The following is a 24,312-nucleotide window of genomic DNA, read 5'->3' as shown; positions in this document are numbered from 1 at the left end:
GCCCGCAGCAGCCGGCTGCTGGCCAGCAGGAAGGAAATGTTGGCGCAGAGGCTTTGTGGTGGGAAGTCACAAGCTTGCCACTTCCCCTCTATTTCTGATAAAGATTTGTGGGCACGTACCACAGGCATGTCCATAGCACGGGGCCAAGGAGGTGGGCTGGGGGCATCACCCTCCGTGATGGAGACACTGTTTCTGCCGACACCAGGGTCTCTTTGGAAAATAGTTAATTAAATAGAGAATTTTTCCATTGATGAGACCAAGCATTAATGCTTAGAAATGCTGTCTCCTGTGTGCTTCTGTTGGCATACAGCCATAGCAAAGATTGGCTTTTTTCCTCTTTTTTTTTCTTTTCACCTCGCATAAGTGACTTTTCTATGAGCACCCACGTAGGATACTGAATAGTTAACAGGAAAAGAGGATTAACTCAAGTTTCATTTCCACTGTCTTTAGCCTCCATCTCTGGCAATAACTGCCTTTGCTGCACTACAAAGCAATCACTGTGCAGTGGCAGATTTATGCCACATGGGAGAGTCCTTTGCACATCACATCCCTGCCACGCCGGGCACACAGGGATTTTGTCACTGAGCTGTCCTTCTAACTGATCATTTTAATCCTATTCCGTTTTTAATTAATGCTTCATAGTTACAGGCTCCCGTGGTTGGGTTGGTTTTTTTGGTGTTTTTTTTGTTTTGTTTTGTTTTCTTTTTGTTTTTTTTAATTTCTAAAAGAGAGAACATAAAGCTCTGTAGACTTTTTTTCACCTATGAAGTTTTCAAAGCCACTCAGGACTAGGCACTGGTTTCTCTCCATTTTTTTATTGGCTCTGCTGTAAGTTTGACTTCAGGTATGTGGCTACAACTTGTATTATTTGCACTGCCTTATCAAACAAATGTTGATCTCTTCCCTCTTCCATATCAAACTTGCCTTTCCTTGTTACTTTGGTATTTCCTTCCCTGCTCATGGAGAGAAAAAATGATTGAAGTCTTTCTCTTTTTCTTATCCTTCTTTTTCTTTTTTTTTTATAAGTTGGGATAAAAAACAAAAACAAATTTTAAATGCAATAATCTCATACAAGAACGGCAGGAGGCATTAATTTGATTAATTTTTTGAATAGAATACCTCATGTAAGTGAAGGGGAACATGTGCATCTCCACAGGCTCAAGCTTAAGTGTGCTTAAAAGCCAGGGGTAAAAAAAGATTCTCCTTGAAAATAGTTTAACTTCCACAATAAAACAATGATTTAACTTTTCAGGCCTCCTAAGTGTAAACGTTATGCAAATTCTCTGCTCTCACGCCTATGGCATTGCTCCAGCAGCTCTGTTGAGTCTCTGTGCCTTGTCTTCAGCAGTGAACAGCCCCAACAGCTGCAACTGATGTCCCCAGAAGAGAGAAAATGAACCCAAATCATCCCCTGGAGCACGAGGTGGCAGCTGACAACTGCAGACGGCCGCGGCAGAGCTGCATGCTGCAATGGCAAACTGCTGCTGCGAATGCCCCTCCTCTATCACAATCAAACACAGCACATGCGTCACAATTCGGTGTGGTGTAGGTGCATGATCTGTCTCAGAGCTGCTCTTAGGTGGTAAGAGTCAGCACAGCCTGTTACCAGCCGCCGCCGAAGGGCCACAGGCTGCAGAGCTGGGCATCTGCTTTGGCTTTTCAGCACCTGCCTTAGCTTTGTCGGGCTTTGGGCACGGCTTCTGCACGGGCTATGGGCTCAAAGGCCAAAGCAGGTGGGAAGGGACGGCTGGAGGGCTCGGGGCAGGACCAACCTCATGGCCGGAGCAGGTTGCTCTGCTTGTGCTTGTCCAGCGGAGATCAGAGAAGTACGGTGCTTAGAAACTGCTGCAGATCCTGGACGGCTGTTTGCTTCCAGCCCACTTCACCCCGACGCACTGAAACCTTAACCCATGAGTCAGATGGTTTGTCAAACGTTTGAGCAACCTTATCTCAGATGTCCCCGCTGACGCGGGGCTTGGTCTGGGACTCTTTGTACCAGCAAACAAGCTTCTGCCAACGAGGAAAGCGCAAGGCGCTCGGAGCGGCTGGAGCCTCCCCGGCACCGCGAAGCCGACGCTGGGACGCGGCACGGTGAGGGCAGCACAGGGTAGAGAGATCAGGTGGGAGGCGGGAGGGAGAAGAGGAAGCTGGGTGTGGTTTGGTTTGTATTAATTTTTTAATTTTTTTCTGAGACCAGAGGAAATGGTTGAGTTTAATCGAGAAGGGGTTTACTCAAAATGCTCCTCGCTGAAACCTGGGAAAGCAGGAGTCCGAACACAGCCTCCAGGCCAGGTCAGCAGAAGTCCCTCCATGCTGTCTTGTGCTTGTGCCCACAGCTGCGCCAGCACGTTTCCCATCTCTCCCTGTCCCTGAGGGGTGTGGGGGTGCCCCGTAAGCTCCATCTGTCCTGACCTGCTGCAAGACACGTCCCTGTGGATCCCCACCATCCACCCATGCGGCGCTTCCTCTGGGACAGCATCTCCATCCAGATGCTTCTTGTCTTCCTCGTTGTTTTCCTGCTCGTCGCTCACTACATGAAGCACAGAAAGCCTAAAAACTTCCCTCCCAGCCCCTTCGCCATCCCCTTCGTGGGGCACATCCACCTGATGAACTTCAGCAATCCCTATATCCTAGTGGAGAAGGTACAGGGGGTGGTGGGCACCGCTGGGAAGGGGGCGGAGGGGCTTGCTGCTCTGCAATATTTGCAGCGTGGGGAAGGGGTAAACCCAAACCCCGTAGACTCACAAGGACTCAGAGGAGCTGGGCTGGAGCTTTGCCCTCCGTTGGTGTTGGCAGCAGCGTGGATGAAGTTTGCCCGGGTACGAGGGGAACAAGCGTGGAGCGATCCTTTGGGCAAAGGGCACAACACGATACCACGGGTGCAGTCACAGTTGCAAGAGCCCAGTAGGTCTGGCAGCGGGCTGGAAGGGTGTTTGGGAAGGGAGTGAAACAAAAGCTGGGAAAATACAGGACTGAAACATCAAACCTGGAGAGTTTTACTTGATTTTGACCACTTAACACCAACCCCTGATCAGTGATCTGGGAAAAGAGGAAAGGAAAAAGATCAGACAGAATCAAGCAGATATTTGCGCAAACACACGGTGCCCCCACTCGCTCTCAGCTTTTCTCATTTTCACCCACATCCTCTCTCAGGGCTGTCCCTGTCCCGACACACACATTCACTGCAAATGAAATCCCTTTTATTTATTTCTCCCTCCGTGCCAGCTTATTCAAAAATATGGGGAAGTCTTCAGCATACAGATGGGCGGCACATGGTTTGTGTTCGTAAATGGGCTGCGGATGGTTAAGGAAGTTCTTGTAAACCAAGGGGAAAACTTCCTGGATCGCCCTGACATCCCTATCGACAGCGAGGTCTTCAGCAGCATAGGTGAGTTATGCCTCAGGACACGTGTATCAGTTGTAAGGTCAAAGCGTTGACCCCACAGAGTTCTGAGACAGCTGTAGATAAGGCAGAGCCCCGGAGCTTTTTCCCCTCAGTGGAGGGATCTGCCTTGGCTTATGGTGGGGTGTTTCTGCCAGGCCTGGTATCCTCCAACGGGCACTTGTGGAAGCAGCAGAGGAGGTTCACCTTGTCCACCCTTCGAAACTTCGGCTTGGGGAAGAGGGGCCTGGAGGAGCGCATCCAGGAGGAGTGCCAGTGCCTCGTGGATGTGTTGGAGGACGAGCAGGGTGAGTGCCACGGTCCTCTCATACGCTGTGCTGAAGGCAGAAACCAGTATGGCCCATTATAATTTCATCCATGTTTCAGTGCATGCTGAAAAATACCTCGCCTTGCAAGTGATGCTAGCACCCTGCCAGCACCCCAGCTCCCTTTTACAGGTGTTTGGCCTTCAAAATGACTGGTGAATGAAGCTAGGTAACACCCAAAGTGTTATTCATAGACCACCTTCAGCCTACTGCTCTCTCGGAGACCTCTGGAAAATCCCACGTGTATGGAAACACCAAGGTTTTCAATGAATTCCATTGATGGCTGCTCTTCTGCAGACCTTGCTTTCCAAAGTACACAAACATCGCCATAACCTCACTGAACTGGGACCACTGGGGCTGCCCACCCAAGCTTGGCCAGCTGGTGAGGGCAGAGAGACAGGATGGTGCACATCAGGGGCCACTCATTTCACTCATATTTGTTGAATATTTTATCTCTGACAGCTGTGTTTTCTTTCCTTTTTCCTGTGAAGACTTGAAGAAAATTGGTCATTCCCTTTTTGTTCTCCAGGAAATCCTTTCAACCCTCAGCTCAAAATCAGTAACGCCGTTTCAAACATCATCTGCTCTGTCATCTTCGGCAATCGGTTTGACTACCATGATAAAGACTTCCAGAAAATGCTGCAGCTGTTGAATGAGACAGTTGGCCTCCACGGGACCATCATGGCCCAGGTACACCTCTTCTGCCACCAACATAGACAGTGGGTAGTTTTGCAGGGCCACAGTTTCTTCTCTGGAGTCAACCTCAGAACTCATAATGTTTTCATCACCAAACTTCGTTGTCACTCCCTGTTCCTTTGCACAGGGTAGTTTTGCCCCTAATTTCTTCCTGTCTTATTTTCAAGCTGTGCAACGTTCATGTTGCTCTCTCTCACCCAACATCACCTTTCCTGCCCACTGACTGCCAATCTGCCTGCTGTCACACACGCCAGGCAACACACGAGTCGCTCCGCAATTGGAATATCAGTTCCTTGTAATGTTCTTCTGGAGCTGAGCTCTTTCCACCAGCTGTGGCAATTCAGTAAGCGTGGCATTGCACGCTCCTCAGATTTTGATAACAAAAGGGCTTTTTCAGTCCTTTATTCAATTTGCCTTTCTTCTCCTGTGTCCAAAGCTCTACAACTCTTTCCCATCTATAATGAAGTTCCTCCCTGGATCCCATCAAACCATTTTTAAAAACTGGAAGTTGTTGAAAAGTTTCGTAAGAGAGAAGATTGAGAAACACAAGGAAGACTGGAAGCCCACAGAGAGCCGGGACTTCATCGACAGCTACCTGCAGGAGATAGCCAAGGTCAGTACCATGGAGCAAACCCTTCTGCAGTGGGGCTTAGACATCAGGAGGGATGAGAAACGAGTCCAAATTCTCCGTCTGAGGTGCCTGTGTGGCCATTTATGAGCTTAGGATGTGCAGCAGGTTCAGGGCACAAGTCAGCAGGATGGAGGTGAAGGGTACCAGCAGCTTCGGCCAAAATCCCTGGAGCTGACTTAGACTAAGCCTGATGTCAGGGCAGCCCTTGCTCTTTGTGGGGCACTAACGCAACATTTTGTGAAGGACAACGGTGGTGGCAGCTTCCAGGAGGAAAACCTTGTGGCGTGCATGCTCGACCTGCTCTTTGCTGGGACCGAGACCTCTTCCACAACCATCCGCTGGGGTCTGCTGTATATGGCCATATATCCGGAAATTCAAGGTACAGTTAGAAAAAGGTTTACAATTAGCAAGGGTTTTCTCTTCCTGGACCATGGCTGACCCCTGCTCTCTCCCCCCAGCCCGTGTGCAAGCCGAGATCGATGCGGTCATCGGGCAGGCGCGGCAGCCAGCCCTGGAGGACAGGAACAACATGCCCTACACCAACGCCGTCATCCATGAAGTGCAGAGGAAAGGCAACATCATCCCCTTCAATGTGCCAAGACAGACGGTGAAGGACACGGTCTTGGACGGCTTCCACATACCAAAGGTTAACCCCAATCCTGAGCACCGAGTCTTTAGCAAGAGGCTCCCACTTCCCCAGGCACAATTCCCCAGGCCGGGTCCCGCCTGTGCAGACAGGAGGGGCAGAGCCACAGCGTCGCTGCCCTCTCCAGAGTTCACTCCTAGCAAACACCTATTTTTGACACACAACCTTCTCCAGCACGATGAATGGTGCAGAGCGCTGCAGGGTGACACACTCCCCATGCGCCATCGAGGCACAGATCCCATCTCACACACTGCTTTTACAGGAACTTTAGACCAAGATTGGAGCAGATAAAAACGATACTGATGAGGGAAAAATGTAGTTGTATCATCATTGCACCTCCAAACAGACAAGCAGTAGAAAAAACTGGCCCTGCAGAGAGGTGTTGGAGAAATAATTGCAGCAGACTTTGACTGCAGCTGCTCCTCATGAAGAAGTGAATAGTAGATAAAAATGCCCCTCCTGGTGTCAGTGACAGACAAAGTGCAAGTGATTTTCCTTTTTCTCCTCTTAGGGAACAGTTATGATCACAAATTTAACCTCTGTGATGTTTGACAAGAATGAGTGGGAAACCCCTGACGCTTTTAACCCTGAGCATTTCCTGAAGGACGGTCAGTTCCGGAAAAGGGAGTCGTTTATGCCATTTTCTGTAGGTAAGATTTGCTGGGGTTTGATGCTTCGGTGCTGAGGCACTGGGATGGGGCTTCCAGCTGCACAGTGGAGACACAGAGGAAAATAGCAACAGAAAGGGCAGATGTTGGCTGCACCCGGGGAGGTGCCCCTCAAGCAGCGAGCATGTGGCTACCCCCAAGCACCGCAGCCACACCTGAGCCCTTTCTTGTCTTTCCTCACATGCACAAAAGAGAGATGAGGATGTCTAAAAGACCATAAAAAGGCCAGAGGCCCTAGAAACACCTTCCCCAAAGGCAAGAGCATTGCTCTGTGCTCCTGCTCCCACACGGCCGAGTTCACTACGGGCTTCGCTGTCGCCACCACAGGGTACCCCAGCCAACAGCTTCCTCGGGGAGATCGCTTTTAGCACCCCAGTCATCCCGCACCAGCCTCACACATCTTCCCTGGTAGCTCAAACAAGCTGCCTCTCCCAGCATGGACACGGCCAGACCTTGCCTGTCGGCAGAGCTTGTCCAAACAGCCAGCGCAGGCTGAGGGGGCCGTGGGTGGCTGTCTCCGCAGGGAAGCGTGCCTGTCTGGGAGAGGCGCTGGCCCGCTCCGAGCTCTTCCTCTTCTTCACGGCTCTGCTCCAGAAATTCACCTTCCAGGCGCCCCCGGACACCACGCTCAGCCTCCAGTTCAAGCTGGGCATGACCATGGCCCCGCAGCCCTACAAGATCTGCGCCGTGCGTCGGTAGGGAAGCCTTGGCCACCGGCCTTGCTGGGAAAAGCCTTTGGCAGTGATGATGAAAACGAGCCCTCGGCGGCTCCCCGGGGCCGTGGCACTGACCACCTGGCTCCAGGGAGAGGCTGGGCGGTTTGTTTGTTTCTTCTAAAGCAATTGCAAAATCATTTATTTTACAAGTTGTTGCATTTAAGGTGCCGAATTATTTTGGTAAGAGATTGCGTTCTAGCCAGTCCTCAGATATTGGAGAGGCTAGGGGCAGCTGGATTTATTTCTTAATAGATATTCCAATTAGTGCCATGATTATAATCCTGACACCAGATGCAGGAACAGCTCCTACGCTGTAGATCCGGTTGCATTCAAAACAAGCAGTCAGCTTCACCAACAGTACAGTTTATTCTTATGCAACATCTACAGATTCTTTGAGATTGCCTACAATAAATGCACAAACTGCAGGTGGCTATATAGCACTACACTCAGAAATGACTGCAATCACACACTTAATTGCCAGGTAATTAGTTAGCATAGCTGAGGGCATAAATCTTACCAAAAGCGTCGATTCTGGTGGGGGGGGGGGAGAACACAAACCCATCGATCTGTCCCTCCAATTTGGTGTCAGATTATCGTCCCTCCGAGTTGGATACAAACTCAGTGTAGTATTTATCTCAATGTATATGCATGAGTGGGTGGGACTTTGGTCATGCCACTGTTTCTTGAGTAATGACACAGCACATTCCTTGGTGCACTGTGCACACAGATGTTGTGGGAAAAGCAGGAAGTTGTTGTGTGGCGGACCTCGAACTCTGTATCACATGAGAAATGTGATCAGCCAGTGACCTGCCAGGGCACTTTTAGGCTTGACATACCGCGCTGTAAGCGAATGAGGAGCTTTGGGCTGTTCTAATTTTATGATGGATGGCCATGCTTCAGTGGCAAGAGAACGGGCAGCACTTTAAAACTGCAGTGTTCAGGCTCTGTACTGTGGAAGAGCACTACCAGACCTTGCTTTATAATGTTAATACAGGTATTAATTGCCAACGGTTTTTTAATTTTTTTTTTTACCCCTGACTTGTCATCAGTTAAAAAAAAAAATATCACTAATATTTTTCTCATGCATCAATAAATGCTTACTGAAACATTTTTGGCATGAAGCATGCTGCTGAGTAAAGACCAACACAGGTGATTTCCAGCACTGGCTGTAGCCTTCAGCCCTGCCCCACATTTCAGGGTGGGGGGTGGCAGGGGGCTGCAAGCCCACCGGGGCAACAGCAGCTGCACAGCACCTGACCCACATCACTGCAGCACTGCCCTCCCTTAGCAGAGAGCTTGGCACTGCAACAGCAAAGGCAATTCCTACAGAACTGATAAAGTGACCCTGACAGTGCAAGTAAACTAGTCAGGGAAACCATCGAAGACTGAGACCAGGCCTGGGCTTGCCACGGCAATTAAGTGCTCACCGCTCTGACAGATCTCTCTCTAAAACTTCTGCACTTGCAGCTATAGAAGTCGTGGGTCCTGACTCAGAATATGCTGAACCCTCCCCGTTTACCTGCCAGCATCACCAAGTGACTGGTGTGGCCAGGGGGCAGAGCGCTGAGCTCCAGCAACACACCATGCACAGCTAAATCTGCTGTACCCCGTAGTCTAATGAATAAAAGGGTCCCTTGGAAAATACCAGCCACAAATAACTATTATTTTACACCATCACATGCAAGGTGAAACAGCTGGGATTGACAACTAGTGGTTAACACCAGTAAATGCATCCATCCAGTACCAGTTACACAATGGGACCCTGGTGGGGCCTCCAGGCAGGGGGAGCTGCAGCTCCCGGGAGACACCGGTAACACCCACCTCCTGCTCCTGCTCACCTGCTGAGCAAGCAAGGAGAAAGCAATCTTTTCCTGGAGTACTCTTTGAGGAAGCAATTTTTTCCCAGCATCTGTTCCAAGAACTAAGTCAACTCCTGATGGAATTAAAAGCGTCTTTTTTCATGCAAGCATTAGTGCTCCGTTTCCCCTTTAAGTTCCACAATAAAACAATGATTTATCTTTTCAGGCCTCCTAAGTGTAAACATTATGCAAATTCTCTGCTCTCACGCCTATGGCATTGCTCCAGCAGCTCTGTTGAGTCTCTGTGCCTTGTCTTCAGCAGTGAACAGCCCCAACAGCTGCAACTGATGTCCCCAGAAGAGAGAAAATGAACCCAAATCATCCCCTGGAGCACGAGGTGGCAGCTGACAACTGCAGACGGCCATGGCAGAGCTGCATGCTGCAGTGGCAAACTGCTGCTGCAAATGCCCCTCCTCTATCACAGTCAAACACAGCACATGCGTCACAATTCGGTGTGGTGTAGGTGCATGATCTGTCTCAGAGCTGCTCTTAGGTGGTAAGAGTCAGCACAGCCTGTTACCAGCCGCCGCCAAAGGGCCACAGGCTGCAGAGCTGGGCATCTGCTTTGGCTTTTCAGCACCTGCCTTAGCTTTGTCGGGCTTTGGGCACGGCTTCTGCACGGGCTATGGGCTCAAAGGCCAAAGCAGGTGGGAAGGGACGGCTGGAGGGCTCGGGGCAGGACCAACCTCATGGCCGGAGCAGGTTGCTCTGCTTGTGCTTGTCCAGCGGAGATCAGAGAAGTACGGTGCTTAGAAACTGCTGCAGATCCTGGACGGCTGTTTGCTTCCAGCCCACTTCACCCCGACGCACTGAAACCTTAACCCATGAGTCAGATGGTTTGTCAAACGTTTGAGCAACCTTATCTCAGATGTCCCCGCTGACGCGGGGCTTGGTCTGGGACTCTTTGTACCAGCAAACAAGCTTCTGCCAACGAGGAAAGCGCAAGGCGCTCGGAGCGGCTGGAGCCTCCCCGGCACCGCGAAGCCGACGCTGGGACGCGGCACGGTGAGGGCAGCACAGGGTAGAGATCAGGTGGGAGGCGGGAGGGAGAAGAGGAAGCTGGGTGTGGTTTGGTTTGTATTAATTTTTTAAATTTTTTATGAGACCAGAGGAAATGGTTGAGTTTAATCGAGAAGGGGGTTACTCAAAATGCTCCTTGCTGAAACCTGGGAAAGCAGGAGTCCGAACACAGCCTCCAGGCCAGGTCAGCAGAGGTCCCTCCATGCTGTCTTGTGCTTGTGCCCACAGCTGCGCCAGCACGTTTCCCATCTCTCCCTGTCCCTGAGGGGTGTGGGGGTGCCCCGTAAGCTCCATCTGTCCTGACCTGCTGCAAGACACGTCCCTGTGGATCCCCACCATCCACCCATGCGGCGCTTCCTCTGGGACAGCATCTCCATCCAGATGCTTCTTGTCTTCCTCGTTGTTTTCCTGCTCGTCGCTCACTACATGAAGCACAGAAAGCCTAAAAACTTCCCTCCCAGCCCCTTCGCCATCCCCTTCGTGGGGCACATCCACCTGATGAACTTCAGCAATCCCTATATCCTAGTGGATAAGGTACAGGGGGTGGTGGGCACCACTGGGAAGGGGGCAGAGGGGCTTGCTGCTCTGCAATATTTGCAGCGTGGGGAAGGGGTAAACCCAAACCCCGTAGACTCACAAGGACTCAGAGGAGCTGGGCTGGAGCTTTGCCCTCCATTGGTGTTGGCAGCAGCGTGGATGAAGTTTGCCCGGGTACGAGGGGAACAAGCGTGGAGCGATCCTTTGGGCAAAGGGCACAACACGATACCACGGGTGCAGTCACAGTTGCAGGAGCCCAGTAGGTCTGGCAGCGGGCTGGAAGGGTGTTTGGGAAGGGAGTGAAACAAAAGCTGGAAAAATACAGGACTGAAACATCAAACCTGGAGAGTTTTACTTGATTTTGACCAGTTAACACCAACCCCTGATCAGTGATCTGGGAAAAGAGGAAAGGAAAAAGATCAGACAGAATCAAGCAGATATTTGCGCAAACACACGGTGCCCCCACTCGCTCTCAGCTTTTCTCATTTTCACCCACATCCTCTCTCAGGGCTGTCCCTGTCCCGACACACACATTCACTGCAAATGAAATCCCTTTTATTTATTTCTCCCTGCACGCCAGCTTATTCAAAAATATGGGGAAGTCTTCAGCGTACAGATGGGCGGCACATGGTTTGTGTTCGTAAATGGGCTGCGGATGGTTAAGGAAGTTCTTGTAAACCAAGGGGAAAACTTCCTGGATCGCCCTGACATCCCTATCGACAGCGAGGTCTTCAGCAGCATAGGTGAGTTATGCCTCAGGACACGTGTATCAGTTGTAAAGTCAAAGCGTTGACCCCACAGAGTTCTGAGACAGCTGTAGATAAGGCAGAGCCTCGGAGCTTTTTCCCCTCAGTGGAGGGATCTTCCTTGGCTTATGGTGGGGTGTTTCTGCCAGGCCTGGTATCCTCCAACGGGCACTTGTGGAAGCAGCAGAGGAGGTTCACCTTGTCCACCCTTCGAAACTTCGGCTTGGGGAAGAGGGGCCTGGAGGAGCGCATCCAGGAGGAGTGCCAGTGCCTCGTGGATGTGTTGGAGGACGAGCAGGGTGAGTGCCACGGTCCTCTCATATGCTGTGCTGAAGGCAGAAACCAGTATGGCCCATTATAATTTCATCCATGTTTCAGTGCATGCTGAAAAATACCTCGCCTTGCAAGTGATGCTAGCACCCTGACAGCACCCCAGCTCCCTTTTACAGGTGTTTGGCCTTCAAACTGACTGGTGAATGAAGCTAGGTAACACCCAAAGTATTATTCATAGACCACCTTCAGCCTACTGCTCTCTCGGAGACCTCTGGAAAATCCCACGTGTATGGAAACACCAAGATTTTCAATGAATTCCATTGATGGCTGCTCTTCTGCAGACCTTGCTTTCCAAAGTACACAAACATCGCCATAACCTCATTGAACTGGGACCACTGGGGCTGCCCACCCAAGCTTGGCCAGCTGGTGAGGGCAGAGAGACAGGACGGTGCACATCAGGGGCCACTCATTTCACTCATGTTTGTTGAATATTTTACCTCTGACAGCTGTGTTTTCTTTTCTTATTCCTGTGAAGACTTGAAGAAAATTGGTCATTCCCTTTTTGTTCTCCAGGAAATCCTTTCAACCCTCAGCTCAAAATCAGTAACGCCGTTTCAAACATCATCTGCTCTGTCATCTTCGGCAATCGGTTTGACTACCATGATAAAGACTTCCAGAAAATGCTGCAGCTGTTGAATGAGACAGTTGGCCTCCACGGGACCATCATGGCCCAGGTACACCTCTTCTGCCACCAACATAGACAGTGGGTAGTTTTGCAGGGCCACAGTTTCTTCTCTGGAGTCAACCTCTGAACTCGTAATGTTTTCATCACCAAACTTCGTTGTCACTCCCTGTTCCTTTGCACAGGGTAGTTTTGCCCCTAATTTCTTTCTGTCTTATTTTCAAGCTGTGCAACGTTCATGTTGCTCTCTCTCACCCAACATCACCTTTCCTGCCCACTGACTGCCAATCTGTCTGCTGTCACACACGCCAGGCAACACACGAGTCGCTCCGCAATTGGAATATCAGTTCCTTGTAATGCTCTTCTGGAGCTGAGCTCTTTCCACCAGCTGTGGCAATTCAGTAAGCGTGGCATTGCACGCTCCTCAGATTTTGATAACAAAAGGGCTTTTTCAGTCCTTTATTCAATTTGCCTTTCTCCTTCTGTGTCCAAAGCTCTACAACTCTTTCCCATCTATAATGAAGTTCCTCCCTGGATCCCATCAAACCATTTTTAAAAACTGGAAGTTGTTGAAAAGTTTCGTAAGAGAGAAGATTGAGAAACACAAGGAAGACTGGAAGCCCACAGAGAGCCGGGACTTCATCGACAGCTACCTGCAGGAGATAGCCAAGGTCAGTACCATGGAGCAAACCCTTCTGCAGTGGGGCTTAGACATCAGGAGGGATGAGAAACGAGTCCAAATTCTCCGTCTGAGGTGCCTGTGTGGCCATTTATGAGCTTAGGATGTGCAGCAGGTTCAGGGCACAAGTCAGCAGGATGGAGGTGAAGGGTACCAGCAGCTTCGGCCAAAATCCCTGGGGCTGACTTAGACTAAGCCTGATGTCAGGGCAGCCCTTGCTCTTTGTGGGGCACTAACGCAACTTTTTGTGAAGGACAACGGTGGTGGCAGCTTCCAGGAGGAAAACCTTGTGGCGTGCATGCTCGACCTGCTCTTTGCTGGGACCGAGACCTCTTCCACAACCATCCGCTGGGGTCTGCTGTATATGGCCATATATCCGGAAATTCAAGGTACAGTTAGAAAAAGGTTTACAATTAGCAAGGGTTTTCTCTTCCTGGACCATGGCTGACCCCTGCTCTCTCCCCCCAGCCCGTGTGCAAGCCGAGATCGATGCGGTCATCGGGCAGGCGCGGCAGCCAGCCCTGGAGGACAGGAACAACATGCCCTACACCAACGCCGTCATCCACGAAGTGCAGAGGAAAGGCAACATCATCCCCTTCAATGTGCCAAGACAGACGGTGAAGGACACGGTCTTGGACGGCTTCCACATACCAAAGGTTAACCCCAATCCTGAGCACCGAGTCTTTAGCAAGAGGCTCCCACTTCCCCAGGCACAATTCCCCAGGCCGGGTCCTGCCTGTGCAGACAGGAGGGGCAGAGCCACAGCGTCACTGCCCTCTCCAGAGTTCACTCCTAGCAAACACCTATTTTTGACACACAACCTTCTCCAGCACGATGAATGGTGCAGAGCGCTGCAGGGTGACACACTCCCCATGCGCCGTCAAGGCACAGATCCCATCTCACACAGCTTTTACAGGAACTTTAGACCAAGATTGGAGCAGATAAAAACGATGCTGATGAGGGAAAAATGTAGGTGTATCATCATTGCACCTCCAAACAGACAAGCAGTAGAAAAAACTGGCCCTGCAGAGAGGTGTTGGAGAAATAATTGCAGCAGACTTTGACTGCAGCTGCTCCTCATGAAGAAGAGAATAGTAGATAAAAATGCCCCTCCTGGTGTCAGTGACAGACAAAGTGCAAGTGATTTTCCTTTTTCTCCTCTTAGGGCACAGTTATGATCACAAATTTAACCTCTGTGATGTTTGACAAGAATGAGTGGGAAACCCCTGACGCTTTTAACCCTGAGCATTTCCTGAAGGACGGTCAGTTCCGGAAAAGGGAGTCGTTTATGCCATTTTCTGTAGGTAAGATTTGCTGGGGTTTGATGCTTCGGTGCTGAGGCACTGGGATGGGGCTTCCAGCTGCACAGTGGAGACACAGAGGAAAATAGCAACAGAAAGGGCAGATGTTGGCTGCACCCGGGGAGGTGCCCCTCAAGCAGCGAGCATGTGGCTACCCCCAAGCACCGCAGCCACACCTGAGCCCTTTCTTGTCTTTCCTCACATGCACAAAAGAGAGATGAGGATGTCTAAAAGACCATAAAAAGGCCAGAGGCCCTAGAAACACCTTCCCCAAAGGCAAGAGCATTGCTCTGTGCTCCTGCTCCCACACGGCCGAGTTCACTACGGGCTTCGCTGTCGCCACCACAGGGTACCCCAGCCAACAGCTTCCTCGGGGAGATCGCTTTTAGCACCCCAGTCATCCCGCACCAGCCTCACACATCTTCCCTGGTAGCTCAAACAAGCTGCCTCTCCCAGCATGGACACGACCAGACCTTGCCTGTCGGCAGAGCTTGTCCAAGCAGCCAGCGCAGGCTGAGGGGGCCGTGGGTGGCTGTCTCCGCAGGGAAGCGTGCCTGTCTGGGAGAGGCGCTGGCCCGCTCCGAGCTCTTCCTCTTCTTCACGGCTCTGCTCCAGAAATTCACCTTCCAGGCGCCCCCGGACACCACGCTCAGCCTCCAGTTCAAGCTGGGCATGACCATGGCCCCGCAGCCCTACAAGATCTGCGCCGTGCGTCGGTAGGGAAGCCTTGGCCACCGGCCTTGCTGGGAAAAGCCTTTGGCAGTGATGATGAAAACGAGCCCTCGGCGGCTCCCCGGGGCCGTGGTACTGACCACCTGGCTCCAGGGAGAGGCTGGGCAGTTTGTTTGTTTCTTCTAAAGCAATTGCAAAATCATTTATTTTACAAGTTGTTGCATTTAAGGTGCCGAATTATTTTGGTAAGAGATTGCGTTCTAGCCAGTCCTCAGATATTGGAGAGGCTAGGGGCAGCTGGATTTATTTCTTAATAGATATTCCAATTAGTGCCGTGATTATAATCCTGACACCAGATGCAGGAACAGCTCCTACGCTGTAGATCCGGTTGCATTCAAAACAAGCAGTCAGCTTCACCAACAGTACAGTTTATTCTTATGCAACATCTACAGATTCTTTGAGATTGCCTACAATAAATGCACAAACTGCAGGTGGCTATATAGCACTACACTCAGAAATGACTGCAATCACACACTTAATTGCCAGGTAATTAGTTAGCATAGCTGAGGGCATAAATCTTACCAAAAGCGTCGATTCTGGTGGGGCGGGGGGAGAACACAAACCCATCGATCTGTCCCTCCAATTTGGTGTCAGATTATCGTCCCTCCGAGTTGGATACAAACTCAGTGTAGTATTTATCTCAATGTATATGCATGAGTGGGTGGGACTTTGGTCATGCCACTGTTTCTTGAGTAATGACACAGCACATTCCTTGGTGCACTGTGCACACAGATGTTGTGGGAAAAGCAGGAAGTTGTTGTGTGGCGGACCTCGAACTCTGTATCACGTGAGAAATGTGATCAGCCAGTGACCTGCGGGCACTTTTACGCTTGACATACCGCGCTGTAAGCGAATGAGGAGCTTTGGGCTGTTCTAAATTTATGATGGATGGCCATGCTTCAGTGGCAAGAGAACGGGCAGCACTTTAAAACTGCAGTGTTCAGGCTCTGTACCGTGGAAGAGCACTACCAGACCTTGCTTTATAACGTTAATACAGGTATTAATTGCCAACGGTTTTTTAATTTTTTTTTTTACCCCTGACTTGTCATCAGTTAAAAAAAAAATATCACTAATATTTTTCTCATGCATCAATAAATGCTTACTGAAACATTTTTGGCATGAAGCATGCTGCTGAGTAAAGACCAACACAGGTGATTTCCAGCACTGGCTGTAGCCTTCAGCCCTGCCCCACATTTCAGGGTGGGGGGTGGCAGGGGGCTGCAAGCCCACCGGGGCAACAGCAGCTGCACAGCACCTGACCCACATCACTGCAGCACTGCCCTCCCTTAGCAGAGAGCTTGGCACTGCAACAGCAAAGGCAATTCCTACAGAACTGATAAAGTGACCCTGACAGTGCAAGTAAACTAGTCAGGGAAACCATCGAAGACTGAGACCAGGCCTGGGCTTGCCACGGCAATTAAGTGCTCACCGCTCTGACAGATCTCTCTCTAAAACTTCTGCACTTGCAGCTATAGAAGTCGTGGGTCCTGACTCAGAATATGCTGAACCCTCCCCGTTTACCTGCCAGCATCACCAAGTGACTGGTGTGGCCAGGGGGCAGAGCGCTGAGCTCCAGCAACACACCATGCACAGCTAAATCTGCTGTACCCCGTAGTCTAATGAATAAAAGGGTCCCTTGGAAAATACCAGCCACAAATTACTATTATTTTACACCACCACATGCAAGGTGAAACAGCTGGGATTGACAACTAGTGGTTAACACCAGTAAATGCATCCATCCAGTACCAGTTACACCATGGGACCCTGGTGGGGCCTCCAGGCAGGGGGAGCTGCAGCTCCTGGGAGACACCGATAACACCCACCTCCTGCTCCTGCTCACCTGCTGAGCAAGCAAGGAGAAAGCAATCTTTTCCTGGAATACTCTTTGAGGAAGCAATTTTTTCCCAGCATCTGTTCCAAGAACTAAGTCAACTCCTGATGGAATTAAAAGCGTCTTTTTTCATGCAAGCATTAGTGCTCAGTTTCCCCTTTAAGTTCCACAATAAAACAATGATTTAACTTTTCAGGCCTCCTAAGTGTAAACGTTATGCAAATTCTCTGCTCTCACGCCTATGGCATTGCTCCAGCAGCTCTGTTGAGTCTCTGTGCCTTGTCTTCAGCAGTGAACAGCCCCAACAGCTGCAACTGATGTCCCCAGAAGAGAGAAAATGAACCCAAATCATCCCCTGGAGCACGAGGTGGCAGCTGACAACTGCAGACGGCCGCGGCAGAGCTGCATGCTGCAATGGCAAACTGCTGCTGCGAATGCCCCTCCTCTATCACAGTCAAACACAGCACATGCGTCACAATTCGGTGTGGTGTGGGTGCATGATCTGTCTCAGAGCTGCTCTTAGGTGGTAAGAGTCAGCACAGCCTGTTACCAGCCGCCGCCGAAGGGCCACAGGCTGCAGAGCTGGGCATCTGCTTTGGCTTTTCAGCACCTGCCTTAGCTTTGTCGGGCTTTGGGCACGGCTTCTGCACGGGCTATGGGCTCAAAGGCCAAAGCAGGTGGGAAGGGACGGCTGGAGGGCTCGGGGCAGGACCAACCTCATGGCCGGAGCAGGTTGCTCTGCTTGTGCTTGTCCAGCGGAGATCAGAGAAGTACGGTGCTTAGAAACTGCTGCAGATCCTGGACGGCTGTTTGCTTCCAGCCCACTTCACCCCGACGCACTGAAACCTTAACCCATGAGTCAGATGGTTTGTCAAACGTTTGAGCAACCTTATCTCAGATGTCCCCGCTGACGCGGGGCTTGGTCTGGGACTCTTTGTACCAGCAAACAAGCTTCTGCCAACGAGGAAAGCGCAAGGCGCTCGGAGCGGCTGGAGCCTCCCCGGCACCGCGAAGCCGACGCTGGGACGCGGCACGGTGAGGGCAGCACAGGGTAGAGATCAGGTGGGAGGCGGGAGGGAGAAGAGGAAGCTGGGTGTGGTTTGGTTTGTATTAATTTTTTAAATTTTTTATGAGACCAGAGGAAATGGTTGAGTTTAATCGAGAAGGGGGTTACTCAAAATGCTCCTTGCTGAAACCTGGGAAAGCAGGAGTCCGAACACAGCCTCCAGGCCAGGTCAGCAGAGGTCCCTCCATGCTGTCTTGTGCTTGTGCCCACAGCTGCGCCAGCACGTTTCCCATCTCTCCCTGTCCCTGAGGGGTGTGGGGGTGCCCCGTAAGCTCCATCTGTCCTGACCTGCTGCAAGACACGTCCCTGTGGATCCCCACCATCCACCCATGCGGCGCTTCCTCTGGGACAGCATCTCCATCCAGATGCTTCTTGTCTTCCTCGTTGTTTTCCTGCTCGTCGCTCACTACATGAAGCACAGAAAGCCTAAAAACTTCCCTCCCAGCCCCTTCGCCTTCCCCTTCGTGGGGCACATCCACCTGATGAACTTCAGCAATCCCTATATCCTAGTGGAGAAGGTACAGGGGGTGGTGGGCACCACTGGGAAGGGGGCGGAGGGGCTTGCTGCTCTGCGATATTTGCAGCGTGGGGAAGGGGTAAACCCAAATCCTGTGGACTCACAAGGACTCAGAGGAGCTGGGCTGGAGCTTTGCCCTCCGTTGGTGTTGGCAGCAGCGTGGATGAAGTTTGCCCGGGTACGAGGGGAACAAGCGTGGAGCGATCCTTTGGGCAAAGGGCACAACACGATACCACGGGTGCAGTCACAGTTGCAGGAGCCAGTAGGTCTGACAGCAGGCTGGAAGGGTGCTTGGGAATGGAGTGAAACAAAAGCTGGAAAAATACAGGACTGAAACATCAAACCTGGAGAGTTTTACTTGATTTTGACCACTTAACACCAACCCCTGATCAGTGATCTGGGAAAAGAGGAAAGGAAAAAGATCAGACAGAATCAAGCAGATATTTGCGCAAACACACGGTGCCCCCACTCGCTCTCAGCTTTTCTCATTTTCACCCACATCCTCTCTCAGGGCTGTCCCTGTCCCGACACACACATTCACTGCAAATGAAATCCCTTTTATTTATTTCTCCCTGCACGCCAGCTTATTCAAAAATATGGGGAAGTCTTCAGCGTACAGATGGGCGGCACATGGTTTGTGTTCGTAAATGGGCTGCGGATGGTTAAGGAAGTTCTTGTAAACCAAGGGGAAAACTTCCTGGATCGCCCTGACATCCCTATCAACAGCGAGGTCTTCAGCAGCATAGGTGAGTTATGCCTCAGGACACGTGTATCAGTTGTAAGGTCAAAGCGTTGACCCCACAGAGTTCTGAGACAGCTGTAGATCAGGAAGAGCCCCGGAGCTTTTTCCCCTCAGTGGAGGGATCTTCCTTGGCTTATGGTGGGGTGTTTCTGCCAGGCCTGGTATCCTCCAACGGGCACTTGTGGAAGCAGCAGAGGAGGTTCACCTTGTCCACCCTTCGAAACTTCGGCTTGGGGAAGAGGGGCCTGGAGGAGCGCATCCAGGAGGAGTGCCAGTGCCTCGTGGATGTGTTGGAGGACGAGCAGGGTGAGTGCCACGGTCCTCTCATATGCTGTGCTGAAGGCAGAAACCAGTGTGGCCCATTATAATTTCATCCATGTTTCAGTGCATGCTGAAAAATACCTCGCCTTGCAAGTGATGCTAGCACCCTGCCAGCACCCCAGCTCCCTTTTACAGGTGTTTGGCCTTCAAAATGACTGGTGAATGAAGCTAGGTAACACCCAAAGTGTTATTCATAGCCCACCTTCAGCCTACTGCTCTCTCGGAGACCTCTGGAAAATCCCACGTGTATGGAAACACCAAGGTTTTCAATGAATTCCATTGATGGCTGCTCTTCTGCAGACCTTGCTTTCCAAAGTACACAAACATCGCCATAACCTCATTGAACTGGGACCACTGGGGCTGCCCACCCAAGCTTGGCCAGCTGGTGAGGGCAGAGAGACAGGACGGTGCACATCAGGGGCCACTCATTTCACTCATATTTGTTGAATATTTTCTCTCTGACAGCTGTGTTTTCTTTTCTTTTTCCTGTGAAGACTTGAAGAAAATTGGTCATTCCCTTTTTGTTCTCCAGGAAATCCTTTCAACCCTCAGCTCAAAATCAGTAACGCCGTTTCAAACATCATCTGCTCTGTCATCTTCGGCAATCGGTTTGACTACCATGATAAAGACTTCCAGAAAATGCTGCAGCTGTTGAATGAGACAGTTGGCCTCCACGGGACCATCATGGCCCAGGTACACCCCTTCTGCCACCAACATAGACAGTGGGTAGTTTTGCAGGGCCACAGTTTCTTCTCTGGAGTCAACCTCAGAACTCATGATGTTTTCATCACCAAACTTCGTTGTCACTCCCTGTTCCTTTGCACAGGGTAGATTTGCCCCTAATTTCTTTCTGTCTTATTTTCAAGCTGTGCAACGTTCATGTTGCTCTCTCTCACCCAACATCACCTTCCCTGCCCACTGACTGCCAATCTGCCTGCTGTCACACACGCCAGGCAACACACGAGTCGCTCCGCAATTGGAATATCAGTTCCTTGTAATGTTCTTCTGGAGCTGAGCTCTTTCCACCAACTGTGGCAATTCAGTAAGCGTAGCATTGCACGCTCCTCAGATTTTGATAACAAAAGGGCTTTTTCAGTCCTTTATTCAATTTGCCTTTCTCCTTCTGTGTCCAAAGCTCTACAACTCTTTCCCATCTATAATGAAGTTCCTCCCTGGATCCCATCAAACCATTTTTAAAAACTGGAAGTTGTTGAAAAGTTTCGTAAGAGAGAAGATTGAGAAACACAAGGAAGACTGGAAGCCCACAGAGAGCCGGGACTTCATCGACAGCTACCTGCAGGAGATAGCCAAGGTCAGTACCATGGAGCAAACCCTTCTGCAGTGGGGCTTAGACATCAGGAGGGATGAGAAACGAGTCCAAATTCTCCGTCTGAGGTGCCTGTGTGGCCATTTATGAGCTTAGGATGTGCAGCAGGTTCAGGGCACAAATCAGCAGGATGGAGGTGAAGGGTACCAGCAGCTTCGGCCAAAATCCCCGGGGCTGACTTAGACTAAGCCTGATGTCAGGGCAGCCCTTGCTCTTTGTGGGGCACTAACGCAACTTTTTGTGAAGGACAACGGTGGTGGCAGCTTCCAGGAGGAAAACCTCGTGGTGTGCGTGCTCGAACTGCTCTTTGCTGGGACCGAGACCTCTTCCACAACCATCCGCTGGGGTCTGCTGTATATGGCCATATATCCGGAAATTCAAGGTACAGTTAGAAAAAGGTTTACGATTAGCAAGGTTTTTCTCTTCCTGGACCATGGCTGACCCCTGCTCTCTCCCCCCAGCCCGTGTGCAAGCCGAGATCGATGCGGTCATCGGGCAGGCGCGGCAGCCAGCCCTGGAGGACAGGAACAATATGCCCTACACCAACGCCGTCATCCATGAAGTGCAGAGGAAAGGCAACATCATCCCCTTCAATGTGCCAAGACAGACGGTGAAGGACACGGTCTTGGACGGCTTCCACATACCAAAGGTTAACCCCAATCCTGAGCACCGAGTCTTTAGCAAGAGGCTCCCACTTCCCCAGGCACAATTCCCCAGGCCGGGTCCCGCCTGTGCAGACAGGAGGGGCAGAGCCACAGCATCGCTGCCCTCTCCAGAGTTCACTCCTAGCAAACACCTATTTTTGACACACAACCTTCTCCAGCACGATGAATGGTGCAGAGCGCTGCAGGGTGACACACTCCCCATGCACCGTCGAGGCACAGATCCCATCTCACACAGCTTTTACAGGAACTTTAGACCAAGATTGGAGCAGATAAAAACGATGCTGATGAGGGAAAAATGTAGGTGTATCATCATTGCACCTCCAAACAGACAAGCAGTAGAAAAAACTGGCCCTGCAGAGAGGTGTTGGAGAAATAATTGCAGCAGACTTTGACTGCGGCTGCTCCTCATGAAGAAGAGAATAGTAGATAAAAATGCCCCTCCTGGTGTCAGTGACAGACAAAGTGCAAGTGATTTTCCTTTTTCTCCTCTTAGGGCACAGTTATGTTCACAAATTTAACCTCTGTGATGTTTGACAAGAATGAGTGGGAAACCCCTGACGCTTTTAACCCTGAGCATTTCCTGAAGGACGGTCAGTTCCGGAAAAGGGAGTCGTTTATGCCATTTTCTGTAGGTAAGATTTGCTGGGGTTTGATGCTTCGGTGCTGAGGCACTGGGATGGGGCTTCCAGCTGCACAGTGGAGACACAGAGGAAAATAGCAACAGAAAGGGCAGATGTTGGCTGCACCTGGGGAGGTGCCCCTCAAGCAGCGAGCATGTGGCTACCCCCAAGCACCGCAGCCACACCTGAGCCCTTTCTTGTCTTTCCTCACATGCACAAAAGAGAGATGAGGATGTCTAAAAGACCATAAAAAGGCCAGAGGCCCTAGAAACACCTTCCCCAAAGGCAAGAGCATTGCTCTGTGCTCCTGCTCCCACACGGCCGAGTTCACTACGGGCTTCGCTGTCGCCACCACAGGGTACCCCAGCCAACAGCTTCCTCGGGGAGATCGCTTTTAGCACCCCAGTCATCCCGCACCAGCCTCACACATCTTCCCTGGTAGCTCAAACAAGTTGCCTCTCCCAGCATGGACACGGCCAGACCTTGCCTGTCGGCAGAGCTTGTCCAAGCAGCCAGCGCAGGCTGAGGGGGCCGTGGGTGGCTGTCTCCGCAGGGAAGCGTGCCTGTCTGGGAGAGGCGCTGGCCCGCTCCGAGCTCTTCCTCTTCTTCACGGCTCTGCTCCAGAAATTCACCTTCCAGGCGCCCCCGGACACCACGCTCAGCCTCCAGTTCAAGCTGGGCATGACCATGGCCCCGCAGCCCTACAAGATCTGCGCCGTGCGTCGGTAGGGAAGCCTTGGCCACCGGCCTTGCTGGGAAAAGCCTTTGGCAGTGATGATGAAAACGAGCCCTCGGCGGCTCCCCGGGGCCGTGGCACTGACCACCTGGCTCCAGGGAGAGGCTGGGCGGTTTGTTTGTTTCTTCTAAAGCAATTGCAAAATCATTTATTTTACATGGGACCTTGTACTCTGTATCACATGAGAAATGTGATCAGCCAGTGACCTGCCAGGGCACTTTTACGCTTGACATACCGTGCTGTAAGCGAAAGAGGAGCTTGGGGCTGTTCTAATTTTATGATGGGTGGCCATGCTTCAGTGGCAAGAGAACGGGCAGCACTTTAAAACTGCAGTGTTCAGGCTCTGTACCGTGGAAGAGCACTACCAGACCTTGCTTTATAATATTAATACAGGTATTAATTGCCAACATTTTTTAATTTTTTTTTTTTACCCCTGACATGTATTCAGTTAAAAAAAAAATATCACTAATATTTTTCTCATGCATCAATAAATGCTTACTGAAACATTTTTGGCATGAAGCATGCTGCTGAGTAAAGACCAACACAGGTGATTTCCAGCACTGGCTGTAGCCTTCAGCCGTGCCCCACATTTCAGGGTGGGGGGTGGCAGGGGGCTGCAAGCCCACCGGGGCAACAGCAGCTGCACAGCACCTGACCCACATCACTGCAGCACTGCCCTCCCTTAGCAGAGAGCTTGGCACTGCAACAGCAAAGGCAATTCCTACAGAACTGATAAAGTGACCCTGACAGTGCAAGTAAACTAGTCAGGGAAACCATCGAAGACTGAGACCAGGCCTGGGCTTGACACGGCAATTAAGTGCTCACCGCTCTGACAGATCTCTCTCTAAAACTTCTGCACTTGCAGCTATAGAAGTCGTGGGTCCTGACTCAGAATATGCTGAACCCTCCCCGTTTACCTGCCAGCATCACCAAGTGACTGGTGTGGCCAGGGGGCAGAGGGCTGAGCTCCAGCAACACACCATGCACAGCTAAATCTGCTGTACCCCGTAGTCTAATGAATAAAAGGGTCCCTTGGAAAATACCAGCCACAAATTACTATTATTTTACACCATCACATGCAAGGTGAAACAGCTGGGATTGACAACTGGTGGCTAACACCAGTAAATGCATCCACCCAGTACCAGTTACACCATGGGACCCTGGTGGGGCCTCCAGGCACCTCCCGCTCCTGCTCACCTGCTGAGGAAGCAAGGAGAAAGCAATCTTCCTGTTCAGTTTTGCCTGGAGTAGTCGTTGAGGATGCAAATTTTTCCCAGCATCTGTTCCAAGAATTATGTCATCTCCTGACAGAATTAAAAGCATCTTTTTTTCATGGAAGCATTAGTGCTCAGGTTGGTTTTAAGTCCTTTTATTTTAACCTGCATTTTCTTCTCCTCTGAGAACAGAGTGGGAGAAGCATAGAAGACTGGGCTGGCCCTGCAGACCTGCCCACAAAAGGGCAGAAACAATCTGTGGCCCCACAGCTATACAACATAAAGGAAACTTTATATCAGGTGTTCACGGCTTCTGGCAAGGCTCCTTCAAGCACAGGGAGGCTCTGCCCCCTTTGATGATTTTCTGTGGCAGGCACAG

At 51.0% G+C, this 24,312-nt stretch overlaps 3 protein-coding genes across 3 annotated transcripts; all 3 read left to right on the top strand.

The window, feature by feature from the left end:
- Window positions 1–253: 253 nt before the first annotated feature.
- On the top strand, window positions 254–7,236 carry LOC122152520 (cytochrome P450 2J2-like). Its single transcript, XM_042784897.1, has 10 exons — window positions 254–2,091; window positions 2,337–2,642; window positions 3,226–3,388; window positions 3,541–3,690; window positions 4,238–4,398; window positions 4,841–5,017; window positions 5,279–5,414; window positions 5,494–5,681; window positions 6,193–6,331; window positions 6,873–7,236. Exons 2-10 carry the CDS (start codon window positions 2,454–2,456, stop codon window positions 7,046–7,048), a joined length of 1,479 nt encoding a protein of 492 aa, XP_042640831.1. The 5' UTR covers window positions 254–2,091; window positions 2,337–2,453; the 3' UTR covers window positions 7,049–7,236.
- A 2,280-nt stretch (window positions 7,237–9,516) lies between these two features.
- LOC104356817 (cytochrome P450 2J2) lies at window positions 9,517–15,433 on the top strand. Its single transcript, XM_042786100.1, has 10 exons — window positions 9,517–9,929; window positions 10,173–10,478; window positions 11,062–11,224; window positions 11,377–11,526; window positions 12,074–12,234; window positions 12,677–12,853; window positions 13,115–13,250; window positions 13,330–13,517; window positions 14,027–14,165; window positions 14,707–15,433. The coding sequence occupies exons 2-10, from the start codon at window positions 10,290–10,292 to the stop codon at window positions 14,880–14,882; spliced, it is 1,479 nt and encodes a 492-aa protein (XP_042642034.1). The 5' UTR covers window positions 9,517–9,929; window positions 10,173–10,289; the 3' UTR covers window positions 14,883–15,433.
- A 1,950-nt stretch (window positions 15,434–17,383) lies between these two features.
- Window positions 17,384–22,875, top strand: LOC116964786 (cytochrome P450 2J2-like). Its single transcript, XM_042786263.1, has 10 exons — window positions 17,384–17,760; window positions 18,004–18,309; window positions 18,892–19,054; window positions 19,207–19,356; window positions 19,904–20,064; window positions 20,507–20,683; window positions 20,945–21,080; window positions 21,160–21,347; window positions 21,857–21,995; window positions 22,537–22,875. Exons 2-10 carry the CDS (start codon window positions 18,121–18,123, stop codon window positions 22,710–22,712), a joined length of 1,479 nt encoding a protein of 492 aa, XP_042642197.1. The 5' UTR covers window positions 17,384–17,760; window positions 18,004–18,120; the 3' UTR covers window positions 22,713–22,875.
- The last annotated feature ends 1,437 nt before the right edge of the window (window positions 22,876–24,312 follow it).

The sequence above is a fragment of the Tyto alba genome, unplaced genomic scaffold (assembly GCF_018691265.1).
Source record: "Tyto alba isolate M040663 unplaced genomic scaffold, T.alba_DEE_v4.0 Super-Scaffold_1000006, whole genome shotgun sequence".
Lineage (NCBI taxonomy): Eukaryota > Metazoa > Chordata > Aves > Strigiformes > Tytonidae > Tyto > Tyto alba.
This window is presented reverse-complemented; position numbering and strand designations above follow the sequence as displayed.

Excerpts from the sequence above, each read along its gene's own strand:
- LOC122152520 (XM_042784897.1), top strand. The coding sequence starts at position 2,454 with ATGCGGCGCTTCCTCTGGGACAGCATCTCCATCCAGATGCTTCTTGTC. Across the intron at positions 5,415-5,493 it reads CATATATCCGGAAATTCAAG|CCCGTGTGCAAGCCGAGATC; the intron begins GTACAGTTAGAA and ends CTCTCCCCCCAG. Across the intron at positions 6,332-6,872 it reads GTTTATGCCATTTTCTGTAG|GGAAGCGTGCCTGTCTGGGA; the intron begins GTAAGATTTGCT and ends CTGTCTCCGCAG.
- LOC104356817 (XM_042786100.1), top strand. The coding sequence starts at position 10,290 with ATGCGGCGCTTCCTCTGGGACAGCATCTCCATCCAGATGCTTCTTGTC. Across the intron at positions 12,235-12,676 it reads ACGGGACCATCATGGCCCAG|CTCTACAACTCTTTCCCATC; the intron begins GTACACCTCTTC and ends CTGTGTCCAAAG. Across the intron at positions 13,251-13,329 it reads CATATATCCGGAAATTCAAG|CCCGTGTGCAAGCCGAGATC; the intron begins GTACAGTTAGAA and ends CTCTCCCCCCAG.
- LOC116964786 (XM_042786263.1), top strand. The coding sequence starts at position 18,121 with ATGCGGCGCTTCCTCTGGGACAGCATCTCCATCCAGATGCTTCTTGTC. Across the intron at positions 19,055-19,206 it reads CGAGGTCTTCAGCAGCATAG|GCCTGGTATCCTCCAACGGG; the intron begins GTGAGTTATGCC and ends TGTTTCTGCCAG. Across the intron at positions 21,081-21,159 it reads CATATATCCGGAAATTCAAG|CCCGTGTGCAAGCCGAGATC; the intron begins GTACAGTTAGAA and ends CTCTCCCCCCAG.